The sequence below is a fragment of the Lemur catta genome, chromosome 3 (assembly GCF_020740605.2).
Source record: "Lemur catta isolate mLemCat1 chromosome 3, mLemCat1.pri, whole genome shotgun sequence".
NCBI classification, from domain to species: Eukaryota; Metazoa; Chordata; class Mammalia; order Primates; family Lemuridae; genus Lemur; species Lemur catta.
In genome coordinates, this window is record NC_059130.1 from 40,851,391 (window position 1) to 40,866,492 (window position 15,102).

Genomic DNA, 15,102 nt, shown 5'->3' on the forward strand with positions numbered 1-15,102 from the left:
CCTAACAAGCATCATCTGGCAACTAGTGAACAATGCAAAATCTCAGCCCATATCCCTCTTGTATTGAATAAGAAAGTCTGGGGGTGTCGTCCAGCAAGCTGTGCTTTAACAAGCTCTCTGGGTGATTCTGATCAACACTAAACTTTGAGAACACTGCTTTAAAGAAATCCTCTCCTCTCTTCCAGGTAAATAAATGATTTCTAGTTATCTGTTCAAGCATTTCCTGAAAGCACCTATGAGAGGAATGACCAACCAAATTCACAGCTCAGAAACTTCTGAAAAAAATAATCTAAGATATGTTTCTGCTCCCTTTATATGTCATACTCCCAAAAGGTTTGCTTTAATCGTTAGGATCCCTGTTTTTATTCCTTTTAGCAAATAATATAAATTCTTTATTTTTAAATTTATATCATCATATTTTCACTGATAACATTTCAAAAGAAAAAATTGTTTACAGCTATACCTAAAAAATGTACACAACTTGTCTTAAATGAAACAGATGGACAAAACTAAACAATACTTAACGTTTTGGTGTCAAATTAAACAGTGGCATTAAATAACTTGTATTTTTTCCTGAAAACAAAGGAATATAAATATGTCCCCTTTCGGGTTTCTACCATGGTGTGAGCTTAACCTCAATGAATCCTACCACATTGTATCCACTACCCACCCCTTAGTCACCATCTTGGTTATCAGATCAACTGTCGCAGTATCGCAGTGCTTGTGTTCAAATAACCCTTATTTTACCTAATAATGTCTCCAAAGCACAAGAGTAGTGATGCTGGAATATTGTTATAATTGCTCTATTATTATTGTTGTTGATATTTTACTATGCCTAATTTATAAATTAAACTTTATCATGGTTATGTCTGTATAGGAAAAAGCATAGTATATATTGGGTTTGGTACCATCCACAGTTTCACGCATCCATTGGGGGTCTTGGAATGTACACCCTATGGGTAAGGGGAGGCTGGTGTAGTTTTTAATTTTGAGTTAAAAAGCAAACTGCAGACCAGCCTGGGCAACATAGCAAGATCCCGACTCTACAAAAAAAATTTTTTTTTCGATTACCTGTGCATGGCCATGCATGCCTGTAGCCCTAACTACTCATGAGGCTGAGACAGGAGGATCGCTTGAGCCCAGGAATGTGAGGTTACAGTGAGCTAAGATTATATAACTGCACTCCAGACTGGGTGACAAAGCGAAACTCTGTCTCAAAAAAAAAAAAAGGCAAGCTGTGGAAGAATACATATAGTTTACTACCATTTATATAAAGTTTAAAAACATTCAACTTGCTAAATATTGTTTAGGGATCTATCTATCTATCTATCTATCTATCTATCTATCTATATATATATATAGAGAGAGAGAGAGAGAGAGACCTTGAACAACATGAGAGTTAGGAGTGCTGACCCCATGCACGGTCAAAAATCCATGTATAAGTCTTGACTCCCCTAAAACTTAACTACTTATAGCCTACTGTTGACCAGAAGCTTTACTGATAACAGTAGATTATCACGTATGTTGTAGTTATATGTATTATATACTGTATTCTTACAATAAAGTAAGCTAGAGAAAAGAAAATGTTATTAAGAAAATTATAAGGAAGAGAAACTATATTGTCTATTCATTAAATGGAAGTGGATCATCATAAAGGTCTTCATCCTCTTCATCTTCACACTGAGTGGGCTGAGGAGGAGGAAGAGGAGGGCTTGGGCTTGCTGTCTCAGGGATGGCAGAGGTAAAAGAAAATCTGCATATTAAGCGGACCTGCATGGTACAAACCTGCATAGTTCAAGGGTCGATTGTGTACACTATAAGTACACAGGAATGATAAACATGAACTTCAAAATAGTGGTTACTTCAGAGGGTACCAGAGAGGAGCACACAGAAGGATTCCATTATATTTGTAATGTTCACTTCTTAAGCTCAGTTGTGGATATATGTATATTTATCATATTATACTTTATAGTTTATGAGTTTTTAGAAACTTAACAATATGATATAAATGGTATTAAGTAGCATGTATTTCTCAACTTGATTTTCTCACTCCACATTATGTTTTTGATATTGTATCCTTTTTGCTATTTTATGGTATTCCATTGTATGTAATATACTATATGGATAGGACATTTCTATTATTAGAGTTATGTAGTTACATAAGTTATTCATAGCAGAATCATGTAATGTACTTTCATCTTTATTTGTCCTTTCCTACATAAGCTTCCACCTCCAGAGCTCATAGCTGTCTTCTTTCTTTGCTTAGTTTTCTATGTACCCCCAACTCTTTCCAGTTTTATAAATCTTCTCTCAGTGGATTTAAATACTTTCAATAGTCTATCAATTTGATCTTTTCGAAAAAAATCTCCCCAGATCCTTCTGACTTCTGATCTAAACTGCTTGCTCAATAGGCCATTTATTCATCCGTCAGGTTGGGATTTTCCTTTCCCTCATCCAGTGGGTTCCTTTTACCTCTCTCTAGTGGTAGATTTCCTAATTCCTGTATCTTAGTCCTCCTCTTCTCTTGTTTTCTCTTTTATTTTTGGTGGTAAATATACTATACTAGCTTCTTGAGAAAGGGTGAATGAAGCCCTATCTTGTATGCCTAAAAATGTGTTTAATCTATGTTCATAATTGGTAATTTTGCTGGGTATAAAATTCTAGATTGGAAATAATTTTCCCTCAGATATTTGAAGGTGTTGTTCCATTGTCTCCTACCTTCCAGTTGTCTGTTGAGAGGAGTAAAACCTATTTTCTTCTCTCTGGAAGCCAGTAGGATCTTTTATTTGTTTCAAGGGTTCCACAATTACTCAATAATGTTTTGGTATCTATTTTCATCCTATATGCTGGATACTTGATGTGCCCTTTCATTTGGAAACTCATGTCTTCCATATCCCAAAATACCCTTGATGGATTGCCTTTATTTTCTGGCCTCTTTTTTTCCCATTTTTATCTCATTCTAGAACTCTTCTTGTTCAAGTGTTATAACTCTTGAACTGATTCTCTGTTATTTTTTCCCTTTTTTCTCTATTAATTTAATTGAGTTAATAACACGCAGTAAGGTACATAAAACTTATGTATATCACTCCAAGAATTTTTACATGTGTATACACTTGGGGGACCACCCCCATACCAATATCATATTGGTATAATATTATATTATACCCATTCCTAATAGGCAGCCACTATTATGACCTAGGGCCATAGTTTTGTCTGTTCTTGAACTTCATATAAATGGAAGCATGTGTTTCTTTGTGAATGGTTCCTTCACTCAGTAATTGTTTTCACATTCACCCATGTTGTTGTGTACACCAAGTTTATTCTTTTTATTGCTATTAGTTCTCTAAGTTTATTGTCTATCCTATTTCCTATCTCTCTGTATTTTTGTTTATTTTTTGAGAGATATCTTTGACTTCATTTCTAACCCTTCATTCAATTATTTTAAAATTTTTTTGCCAGTTTTTACAATTTTTCCACAAGCTGATTTTAATTCCTGAATGTTCCCACTTATAGGAACACATATTAGAATGTATAAAGGCCGGGCATGGTGGCTCACGCCTGTAATCCTAGCCCTCTGGGAGGCCAAGGCGAGTGGATCGCTCGAGGTCAGGAGTTTGAGACCAGCCTGAGCGAGACCCCGTCTCTACTAAAAATAGAAATAAAAATTATCTGGACAACTAAAAATATATATAGAAAAAATCAGCCGGGCATGGTGGCGCATGCCTGTAGTCCCAGCTACTTGGGAGGCTGAGGCAGTAGGATCGCTTAAGCCCAGGAGTTTGAGGTTGCTGTGAGCTAGGCTGATGCCATGGCACTCACTCTAGCCCGGGCAACAGAGCGAGACTCTGTCTCAAAAAAAAAAAAAAAAAAATGTAAGTGCCAGGCGCACTGTCTGGAGAATGAGAACGGACGCGCTTGGGACTCTGACTCGGGGGGATGGGCGGGACATGGACAATGTATATGACCTGAACTTATGTATCCCCATGATGAGCTGAAATAAAAAAAAAAAAAGAAAAAGAAAAAAAAAAGAATTAGAAAATGATTCTAATATAAATGCAAAATGATTGAAATATAAAAAAAAATGTATACAGATCTTGGTTTTGTTTCATTTCCTATTATCTCTCAAGATATTAATTTTAGTTTAGCCTCCTTTTTTTTCCTATTCCCTACATAGTATCTGTGTTCTCCAAGTTACTTTTATCTCCTTGTTTTGATCTTTTTTTAAAAATGTCAAATGCTTTCTTCCAATGCCTAATGATACATGGCTGTCTGTTCATATTTAAGAGTAGGGCACCAAAAAGCTAAGTGGAAGGTCAGTAGAATGTATGAGGCTTGTTGACAGCAGTGTTCATTGAAGGATGATCTGACTGAGCCATTTCCTTGGGAAGCCCCCTAGGAATGTGTAAGTCTTTCTTTCTTGGACTAAGATTTGCTGGAGAAAACTCTTCAGTCTCTTGCCTCAATGATATATGCCTGATTATCAATATGCTAAGAGCTAACTGAAGACTGAAGTCTCAACATTCAATACACAAAAATTTCATTTACTATTTCTGATTTCAATCTAGTATTCATCTGCCTTTCCACTTTCTACTGTTTTGTGATATCCACAGTCTTGGCACCCTTATTTTACCTCTACAGAATATATACCTGTAGTCTTCTGCCAAGTAGGAGAGGCACTATAGCCCAGCTGTATGGTGAGGAGGATGGATCCTGGAAACCAAATGCTTTTTAAATAGACTTTAAAATAAAGTCTCCTGTTTATAACCCCATCTTAACCCCTACTCCAGAAGCCCCTCATGTTTCCACTTTCTAAGTATTATGAGATGATAGTATGTAATCAGGTTTTTGTCATTTCTCCCCACTGCAAACTTACAATTGAACTTTCTCAGGTCTACGTTAGTTAGAACTTATCCATCTGCCTTCCAGCTTCCAAATTTTATAACTTATCTCCTCTCCCATTTTCTTTGCCCATGTGAGTTTATCTATTTAAAAACTCCTTTACTTTTCTTTTAGAGGGGATTTGGGAAAGATATGAGCTATCTGCATGTGTTTAATCTGCTATGTCTCACCAGAAGTCCTTATTACTTTTTTGCTATATTTCAAAAAGGAATAAAATTCACAGAGCAAGAAATCTAATTTCTAAATTTAGATTGTAGCTGCCCCTTTCCAAAAGTAGTTCTCTGCAAGCTTTTTCTATCAAATTACAAGTCACAGAAAAGTAAAAAATTCAAATCAACTGTTTACTGCATCTAAGTAAAATCAATAAACTCACATGACAGATATTTTACCATAATTTAAAATGAACAGATGTTTTATAATAACTTAGAATAGAAATAAACAATCTGCTAAATTCTAATACATCCAATCAAAATATTTTTCTTTTATTACTGTTATCGAATCAAATTAATTTCTTCAGCCAATAATATCAAGTTATTTTCTATGGAATATAAATTTTATTAGCCACTATCATAATTCATTGCTATATTTCAGGTTATATATACAACACCTAAGATCTTTAATAGGGCATTTTAGTTATCAACTCAGTATTTTCTTGAGAATAAAACATTTTTTAAACCAGATGCATAGTGGATAAGGAAGCCTACAAAATTCACATGCCATTTTAATTTTAAATACTAAGTTTATCTCAACATACTAATTGATATTATAAAATATTTATCAGAGTTTTGAACAATGAATGTTTTAAAAAACAATATAAAGAATCAAATTGAAGCAGAGTTACTTTGTGTTCTTTTTGGTGATAAAGTAAAAACTATTGACAGTTTAAATAATATATTTGATACTGTTAAATAATTAGTATTTATCACAAACCAATTTTGTTCCTAATAATTAAAATTCACTCTTCATCAGTTGCTATGGCAGCACAACTTCACTGAACAATAAATTCTTCAAGTTCTGCCATGAAGGATACTTACTGCTGGCCAGAGTCTGTATTTTGAGGATAGAGAGCTAAATATATAAATTTTCAGTTCATAAATGTCTAATCAATACTTGGAGAATTGCTTTGCAATCTATAGTAAGAGTTTTGCTCTCAGAGTCCTGGGGACTGAAGCTTTCTATTTGGCTTTCATTTCCTTGTTTCTTTAATAAATGAAAACATTCTTGATAAGAACCACTTTAGCAGGACTCACCTCAGGCAGATTGGCTACAACTATAAATAGTAAAATCTGCCATCTGCCTTTCTATTCTTGTGCTGAATGCAGTGCTGGCATTGTGTTCACACTTCACTGGTGCCAGGCCTGATGCTGTATAGCCAGTAACAACAGAAAATAATAGTGCAAGACAGAGATAATGAGGTGAAGAACAGAAATGGTACTACTATAATTAACTGCTGTTTTGATATTCATCACAATAAAGCATACACAATGGTGCTGAGAGCCTAAAGTCACATTTCGTCTCAGCCTCATAAATGGGTTTGAAATCAAACTGTTGTTAAAGTCCAGTGATTTTACATCACCAGTGATTAATTAAAATGTAAAGAACCCAGGCAGTTAGCAATATATGGTTGTCACAGTAGAAAGAGACTCAAAAGATGTACCATATATTCTTTATTCTAATAGCATTTAATGAGGCATTTCTTTCTATAATCATGGGTATTTTCCTGCTCTGTTTTGAAGAGATAAGCTTGCTATAACACTTCCATAATCAGCAGTGACGAAAAAGCCCTTTTGCTGTACCTGACCATTCCCCACTCTCTTAGTTCTGAAACCCCAAGCAAATTTTAAGCCCATACCCAGCTCCCATTATTCCTCTTGGGATCTTTTGAATCTTCAGCTATGGTAAGATACAGACTTTTTTCAGTCTGGCTGTTACATACATCTGATTTATTTTAATAGAGAATGACTATTAAGGCAATCATTTGTACTTTGGAATTGAAGAGGAACATATAGAAGGCTATTGCCATATCATATATTCCTTTATCAGTAATTACTGAAGCCATTAGCTTATTTATGCAACCAACAGGCAACTCCAGGAGGCACCATTCACTCCAGGAGGAAGTGCCATTCATGCAGAATGCACTGTGAATGGTGTCTCCTTGAGCTGTACAGCATGGCTGTACTAAATGTACATTCAATGTCCAAGATGAGATGGGTCAGAGTATAGTTGGCCCTCCAAATCTGCAGCTTCCGCATCTGAGGATCCAACCAAGCAGGCACCAGAAATGTTCAGGGGAAAAAAACAATAAAAAATAACAATATAATAATGAAAATAATACAAATAAAAAATACATTACTATTTACATGGCATTTACATTGCATTAGGTATTATAAGTAATCTAGAGATTATTTAAAGGAAGATATGTGTATCATATACAAATACTATGCCCTTTTAAATAAGGGACTTGAGCATCCATGGATATTGGTGTCCACAGGGAAACCTGAAACCAATCACTCACAGACACTGAGGAAGACTGTATACAGATAGTTCAATGCTGTGAGTGTTGACCCTGGCCACACATCAGAAACATCTGGAGAGTTATTTAAAAATACTCTTGCCTGGGCCTCATCTCAGACCAGTTAAATCAGAATCTCGGGTGATAAATATCTCAGGTCCTGGGGTGTTTTTTTGTTTTTTAATATGTATTTTTGTTTGTTTTTAACTCCTCCACGTGATTTTAATGCACAGCCTGGGTTGAAAACCGCTGGTCTAATGATACCCATATCTGATCCAAAGTCTTTCAAGACAAAAACAAATGATTCAACCTTCTGTATTCATTTATACCACAAAATATCTTCACTAAAACTTTCACCTAGCTTTAACATTAAAAAAAAGTAATATTCTTAACTGATAAATGCTAATAACCATCAAATATAAAGAACTATGTCAATACAAAATAACATTCAAAACAATGTCACCTTTGTGAAGGTATAAAATAAAGAGAATTAAAGAATTTCAATGTAATAAATTACTGACTATGAAACAGTCTTCAAGAGTGGAACACACTGCTTCATGAGAGAAACAGATTTACTGAGTTGAGTACAATCTGGAAGAATCTACTATAATCAAATACTATTTTTTCACTGATCATCACCTAAGGGCACATTTAGAAATAACATTAATCGGGTGTCGGGGAGATGTTGGGGGAGAGGGGATGGGTGTATACACATATAATGAGTGTGATGCGTACCATCTAGGGGATGGACACGCTTGAAGCTCTGATTCGGCAGGGGGCGGGGCGGCCAAGGGCAATATACGTAACCTAAACATTTGTACTCCCATAATATGCTGAAATAAAAAAAAATTAAATACCATTTACATTCAATAGCTAGAGCTGACTTTTTACATCATATTAAATAAGGGGGAAGTTTAACAAGTATAGCTCTGAATCTACAATGTATTTCTACAGTATCTATTTCTGTATCTATGGATACAGACTTTTAAAAAAAGTTCCCTTTCTTGAAGTTGTATCAATAGCCCTCCAGAATTGCAGTGATATAGAATATTCACTCCAGATCTATAATGTTTTATCACCTGTCTATTCACTTGCCAGGAGAGAATTTCTGGCTCTTTTAAAAGATGGAGACTCTTACAAGGATTTTCAAGGATATAAAAATATTGCAAAATATGTTAGTGTTTTTCTCAAATTGCATCCTTAAAACTATTTAACCAAATCCTTTTTTAAATGTCTCCCCACAAAACAAAATGAAATAAATATTTCTCATGAATGCATAACTCAATGGTGTAATAGAAACAATTTTAATAACAAATGTTAAAGATTAAGTTAGATTGCATCCCCATAATTTCCCACTAATGATAATAATGTTATACCTTAGTGAACTATTATTCATATCTGTATCTGAGCCCTTCCCCTTAATGAAATTGCAGAGACTATCCAATAAGTTTCTTTTTGAAATAATTGATTAGCTTCACATTTTAAAAGAATTGTGCACTGACACTTGAATACAGAACTATATTAATATGCATTTTACAGCATCTGTAGTTTAAAAAAAATCACTATTCAAATCCCTGTATTAAAACCTCAGCTCTGCCACTTATGAGAGCAGTTATTTAACCTTGTGAAGCTTCAGTTTTCTTATCTTAAAATAAGGTTAATTATAATACACTTGTTTGGAGGATTAAATGAGAAAATTCATATAGTACTTAATAGTGTTTGGCACACAGTATGCACTCAGTAAATATTATTATTGACTAAAATTATATATTATGATTGAATCATAACAAATTGGTCTAAATTTGGCCTTTACATTAGAATAAAAGCCATTGTTTTAAGGGTGTTCTTCATATTAATATTAAAAAATATAATGATTCAGTCTTAGTCTCTTGACTTTCATGATAATCTATAATATATTGTTAATAAGAGTTCTTAATTGTTTTTTGCATTTGAATATTTGCAAGCAATTTTCCAGAAACTAGTATTATTATTAAGTTTTTTTCAGACTCTTTTATTAGAAGCGTGGTTCCTAATTTGATTAACAAAGATTTAGCAGGGGCCTAAGAAATGTCTCTAACTATACAAATGGCAAAAATCATACTAGAACCCAAACTTAAGACCAAATGCTAGCTGCATTTTTCTTTTAAGAATAAGCATAATCTCCAGAGTATGCCTTTAACACTATTATCTCTAATAAAAAAGACAATTTCTATTTATAGTAAATTTTATCTGCCAAGTATGTGTCAGTCAGCACGCACAGAGCACTTCAATACAATATACCTAATCATGGTGGGTTACTGTAGATTTAAAAAATACCATCACTATTCTTAAGAAACCTGCAATTCAATGAAAAATATGCAAGTATGGTTGCAACAATAACAAGCACATAGAAAGTAGCTAACAACATGTATGTGTATTAAGGTCCATATGTGGAAATTGACCAATTTGCAAATGAAACAAATCAATCTTCCAACAACAGTATAATACTTAAGATCTCTCAAAATCCTTAGATTTATTACCTCAAACTACAGATACACTAGAAAAAGAACTCTCCAGCCAAGGGGGAAAAGCCCAGTGAGACGGTTTTCTGCTGAATAAATTGCACATACACATGTGCACACACACACATTTCAAAGCTGGAATAGCTCAAGTGCCTTCTAATTGATTTCAAGATTTCAGTCTAATTTTATTACAGGAGCAGATAATTTTACTTTCCAAAGGTGGTGGATATTTTGGATGAATTTGACTTGTTCTTAACATTTGTCCATTACCCTAGATTATCTGTAATTATGGCAACTACTTCGTAAGATTATTTTGAGAAATAAATGAAATAATTCTTGTTGAGTTTATCACAACACCCAGCACTAGCAAGTGCTCATTATTGGTTAGTGGTTCTTCTTCTTCCCCTTAGTATTTAGTAAATAATATACATGAATGCTGGCAGCTTTTATAAATGACTAGTCATAACCCTGCTAGTCCACAGAAAGCCTTGTGCACATTAGGAAAAAGTATTCCTCCCTGTGGGCTGGCAGGTACAATCTGAAGCAAAGGTGCACATCTACGAGAGTTGAGTAGCAACCCACCTCCTCAGCCAGAATCCCTTGTGCAGGGTATCAGCCTTGATTAGAATACCTTCAGACGCAGAGGCAGAAAAACTTCCTGAAAAAAAAAATGACTTATAGGCAGAGCTTGAAATGAAGAAGGTAACATTAGAAAACACATAGGAAAATTAAGAAATAGATCAAAGAAGCTTATTCAAAGCCAGAGGATGACTTGTTAAAGAATAATGTATTTCATAGGCAAGATTACTTTATTAGAGTAGATTATGATCCAAGATATAACAGGAAAAAAAGGAAGCATCTTCATGGAGAAGAAAGATCAACGGGTAAGATCCCGAAGGAACATGGTATATACCATGATCTATACATACACACAGACACACACACACCCACATATCATGGGAAATTTAGATGCTATGGACAGACAGTGAACTGGTGTGAAGGAGTGAACCAGATCCAGTTCCTAGTTATAAGTCTTTATACAATCATTCCTCTCTACTATACTGCAAAATTTAATAAATACTGGTGGGCCGATTCTCAGAAAGGCAACATCTGTAAACTTGTTCCCCGGGGCACTACAACAGCTGGTCTCCACAGTTGAGAAGCCCAGAATCTATGAAGGCAGATGCAGAAGCTCTTTCCAACAAACTCATCCTGCACCTAGAAAGCTGCGACTGGTTAGTTTCACAAGTGTCTATAACAATAAAAGCCATACTTAGTCAAATTCACTAAGGATCACCAGCAAAGTTTTCTCTCATTTCTTTCCTCTTTGTTATTTATATTTATCATCCTTGGCATGCTCTGGCTCAATGTTTATCATTATCCATGCCTACTCTACTCCTCCCCAGTCCACGACACCATTCTCATGGTCCCTTTCACTGGGCCCTCAGGAACAGTCTCACCTTAACTGAAGTCTGGCTTTCTCTCAACCTCTCCAATGCAAATTATTTCTTGTGCCGTAACCCACCCCTCATCTCTTTTCCAATTACAGAACACTGTTTTACCAACTTCTCCCCCTTTTTGAAGTCATACCCATGAACTTCTAATAATCTATTCCCATCGTCATAACCTTTCTCTCTGGACTATTTCACCTTTAATTAATGGTTTAAATGTTAGCCTCTGCCCTATTTCTTTTCCTCAAAGGTGACCTTAATGGCCACATTCCTGAACTTCAGCGATCTTCATTTGCACCCACTTCAACCGTCCATCATCACTACCATCCAAAGAACTATGAACTGCTTCATATCCCAGACTCTGAACACTATAACTCTCAGCTCCCTTTCCTCTATCTGATTCCACCTTCTAGTAAATACTCATCACCATCTCCCATGAATTCATCAAAACCCTTTTGGTTTCACTTGCTCTTCTATTCAGCCCCCTTTGCAACCATTTCAAATATGCCATCAACAGCATACTATATTCCTTCTCCTCTTGAAATTCTTGCTAATTTCCAAGCTTGTATGTTTTCTAGTCTATTTTCTTTCTTTATTGTCTTAGTTTCTTTACTCTTATCTCCAGGATGCTAAGAAGTCACCAAACCATGCTTCTTGGGCTTAAAATAAATGCATACCTAACTTTAGTAAGGGCTTTGCTAAGTAATCCATGTAGTCTTTTCTTTAGTTTTTCCAATCAAATTCACATTTCCCATTTTAAATCTTTTCTACTCCCTTTAATTCCAAACCCCATCATACCAACTCTACTGAAAAGCTGAAATTCTCTCAAAGCTGAAATAGTCTACTTTTTCACTTCAAACCTGCCTTAAATAATCATACACTCTCTCTTATTTACTAGCAATTTACAAATTGTCCTTCCTGTTTTTCAGTGTAAACCCCCTGGCCATGTACCTCCTCACTTATTATCCCTCTCTACCTTCTACTCTATCAGTTATATGGACAATCTCTTGCATCTCTGATTCCCTACATAGATTCTCCCCCTGGCAAACAAACAGACAAACAAACAAAATAACCTGCCTTAACCTTAAGTGCCCCTCTCAAGATACCATCTCCTTACCCATTTCTTTTGTGGTTTAAGCCACAACTGACTAGATCTCCAAAGTGAGGTAAAGGTACCTAGGGGGTATGTGCCATGTATGATCCACTCAAATATATAAAGATGATATTCAAACTTTTAAATATTTAATCTTTTTATTTATACTTTTGTACATTTTATAACAAGTATGCAACAGCATATGTATGTGACTCATTAATATACACATGTATAAGTGCAGGATGTGTATGTGTGTGTGTGTACCTATATATATACAAAATAAACTCATAAAAATTGGAGATGTATGCTCAAATATATTTTACTAAAAAGTTAGCCATTCAAAAAAGCTTAGACACCAGCCAACTAAAGCTCAGATCTGAGGGGAATGTCTGAGGTCCCTATTGTTACTGAGTGCAAGGTTTAATGCCTCCAATTTCTTGTCTGGACATGGATTTAAAAGCAGAAAGGGAATGCTGCTGAATTTGAACCTCCCTTTTCAAAGAGAAAGAAGAAAGAAAAACAGGTTGAAGAAAAAATCCCATTGGTACATGTAACTGTGAAAAACCAAACATAGCAATCAGGGCTTCTTAGCACTGGAGCACTGCTATGGTCAGAATGTTTGTGTCCTCCCAAAATCCACATGCTGAAACCTAATCACCAATGTAATGGTAGTAGGAGGTGGTGCTTTGGGGAGGTGATTAGATCATAAGCACAGAGGCTTCATGAATGGGATTAGTGCCCTTATAAAAAAGACCCCAGAGAGATGCCTTGACCCTTTCACTGTGTGAGGACACAGCGAGAAGGTGCCATCTATGAATCAAAAAACAGGCCCTCATCAGACACCAAAACTGCCACTGCCTTGAGCTTGAATTTCTCAGCCTCCAGAACTGAAGAAATAAATTTCTGTTGTTTATAAGCTACCTGCAGTCTATGGTATTTTTGTTCCAGCAGGTGCTGCTGACTAACATCAGCGCCATAGGTTGGTACACATGCACATGCTCACTAGATTGTGACTGAAGAGGGCAACAGGCTCAAACCTTAATATGGTGGGGGGAGGCTGTGCAACACCCTTTCAAAGGGTCCACAAGGTCAAAATTATTTTCTTGCTAATACTAAGAAGCTATTTGCCTTTTTCACTCTCTCTCTCATGAGTATAGACTTTTTCAGAAGCCACATTATATGTGATAATGCAACAGAGTGAATGTGGAAGCAAATCTGAGATTGTAACTGTTTTACATTAAGCCAGATGATTAAAGAAATTTGCAATCTGTTGGAAATTGATCAAGCAATCCCATTATTGGGTATCTGAAGGAAATGAAATCAGTATGTGAGTATATCAAAGAGATATCTGCACCCTAATATTCATTGCAACATTATCCACAATAGTAAAGATATGGAATCAACCTAAGTGTCTATCAGTGGATGAATGGATAAAGAAAACGTATACACACAATGGAATACTACTTAGCCCTTAAAAAGAAGGAAATATTGTCATTTGTGATAACATGGATGAACCTGGGGAACATTATGTTAAGTGAAATAAACCAGTCACAGAAAGACAAATGCCGCATGATCTCACTTACATTTGGAGCATAAAAAAGTTGACCTTAAAGAAATAGAAAGTAGAATGGTGATTAACAGGGTTGAGAGAAAGGAAGGGTTGGGGAGATATTGGTCAAAGGATACAAAATTTCAATTAGTTGGGAAGAATAAATTCAAGAGATCTATTGTAAAATATGGTGACTATAGTTAATAACAATGCATTGAAAATTGTTAAGAGAATAAAAAAAGAGAAGAGATTTGCAAAAAATATATAAGACTGTGATTCTTCTCACTAAACTATTTTGATATTGAAAAATAGTTATTTTTTCATTAAAATGTTACAGTAACATAATGGGCCTAATAATGTTATTTTAAATAAATTAAAAACATTTTTTAAATTTCTGAGTTTTGATTTCTAATATGGAAAATATCAATAGGTAAAGGCCATATAAACAAAAACTCTTTAGAAGCCTCAATAATTTTTAAGAGTGTAAGGCAGTCCTGAAACTAAAGTGTTTGAGAACTGCTGCAACAGAAACATAAATTAGATTCTTAGATCCCAGGCTGCAAATTTGGATCCAATCAAAAGCCTGTCAGAAAAGAATTGTGATTAAAAAGAGTGTGGTGTGATTGGAAATGCCTTGAGAAAACAAAGAAGGAAAATCATCTTGATCTAAAAACCAAAGTTAGCTAATATAAAATGACCAGGAAAAGCAAAAGTTTCTTAAGGGGAAAAAAAGAAACAACTCCACAGTGAGACTTTCAAGCTTTTTTTCTGCCTTCATCTTCTCATGCACAGAATTTGACCACTTATGCAACTATTTAACAAACGGTGACTGTCAATGAAATCTTTAAACAAGTGAGTATATTTAATTCATGACAAAAATGAGCAAACTAAGAGTTTTAACTTACAGCAAATTATCCTCCTTTATCTCATGGTCTTAAGTGCTACATAATTCTTTATTGGAAGAGGATTTTAGTACTGCTGTTCCACTTCCTTCCCATCTCTTGTCCTCTTACAGTCTAGCTTCTTCCCAACATCCTTCCCTAATCTTTTAAGGGTGGCAAATGAATCCCACCAACACAAAAATCCCTTAACCGCTT

General features: G+C 35.1%; 1 protein-coding gene across 4 annotated transcripts in view; it reads right to left on the reverse strand.

Annotated features, from left to right (window-relative positions):
• RABGAP1L (RAB GTPase activating protein 1 like) overlaps positions 1-15,102 on the reverse strand; it is a 646,139-nt gene that overhangs the window by 298,381 nt on the left and 332,656 nt on the right. The window contains exon 15 of one of the 4 annotated variants that reach the window (XM_045547316.1): positions 10,496-10,570. The exons of the other annotated variants lie outside the window; for them this stretch is intronic. Coding sequence (XP_045403272.1) covers positions 10,535-10,570 — 36 coding nt within the window. The 3' untranslated portion in view covers positions 10,496-10,534. Of the gene's footprint in view, positions 1-10,495; positions 10,571-15,102 lie in introns of those variants that run through there. 4 annotated transcript variants of the gene reach the window in all.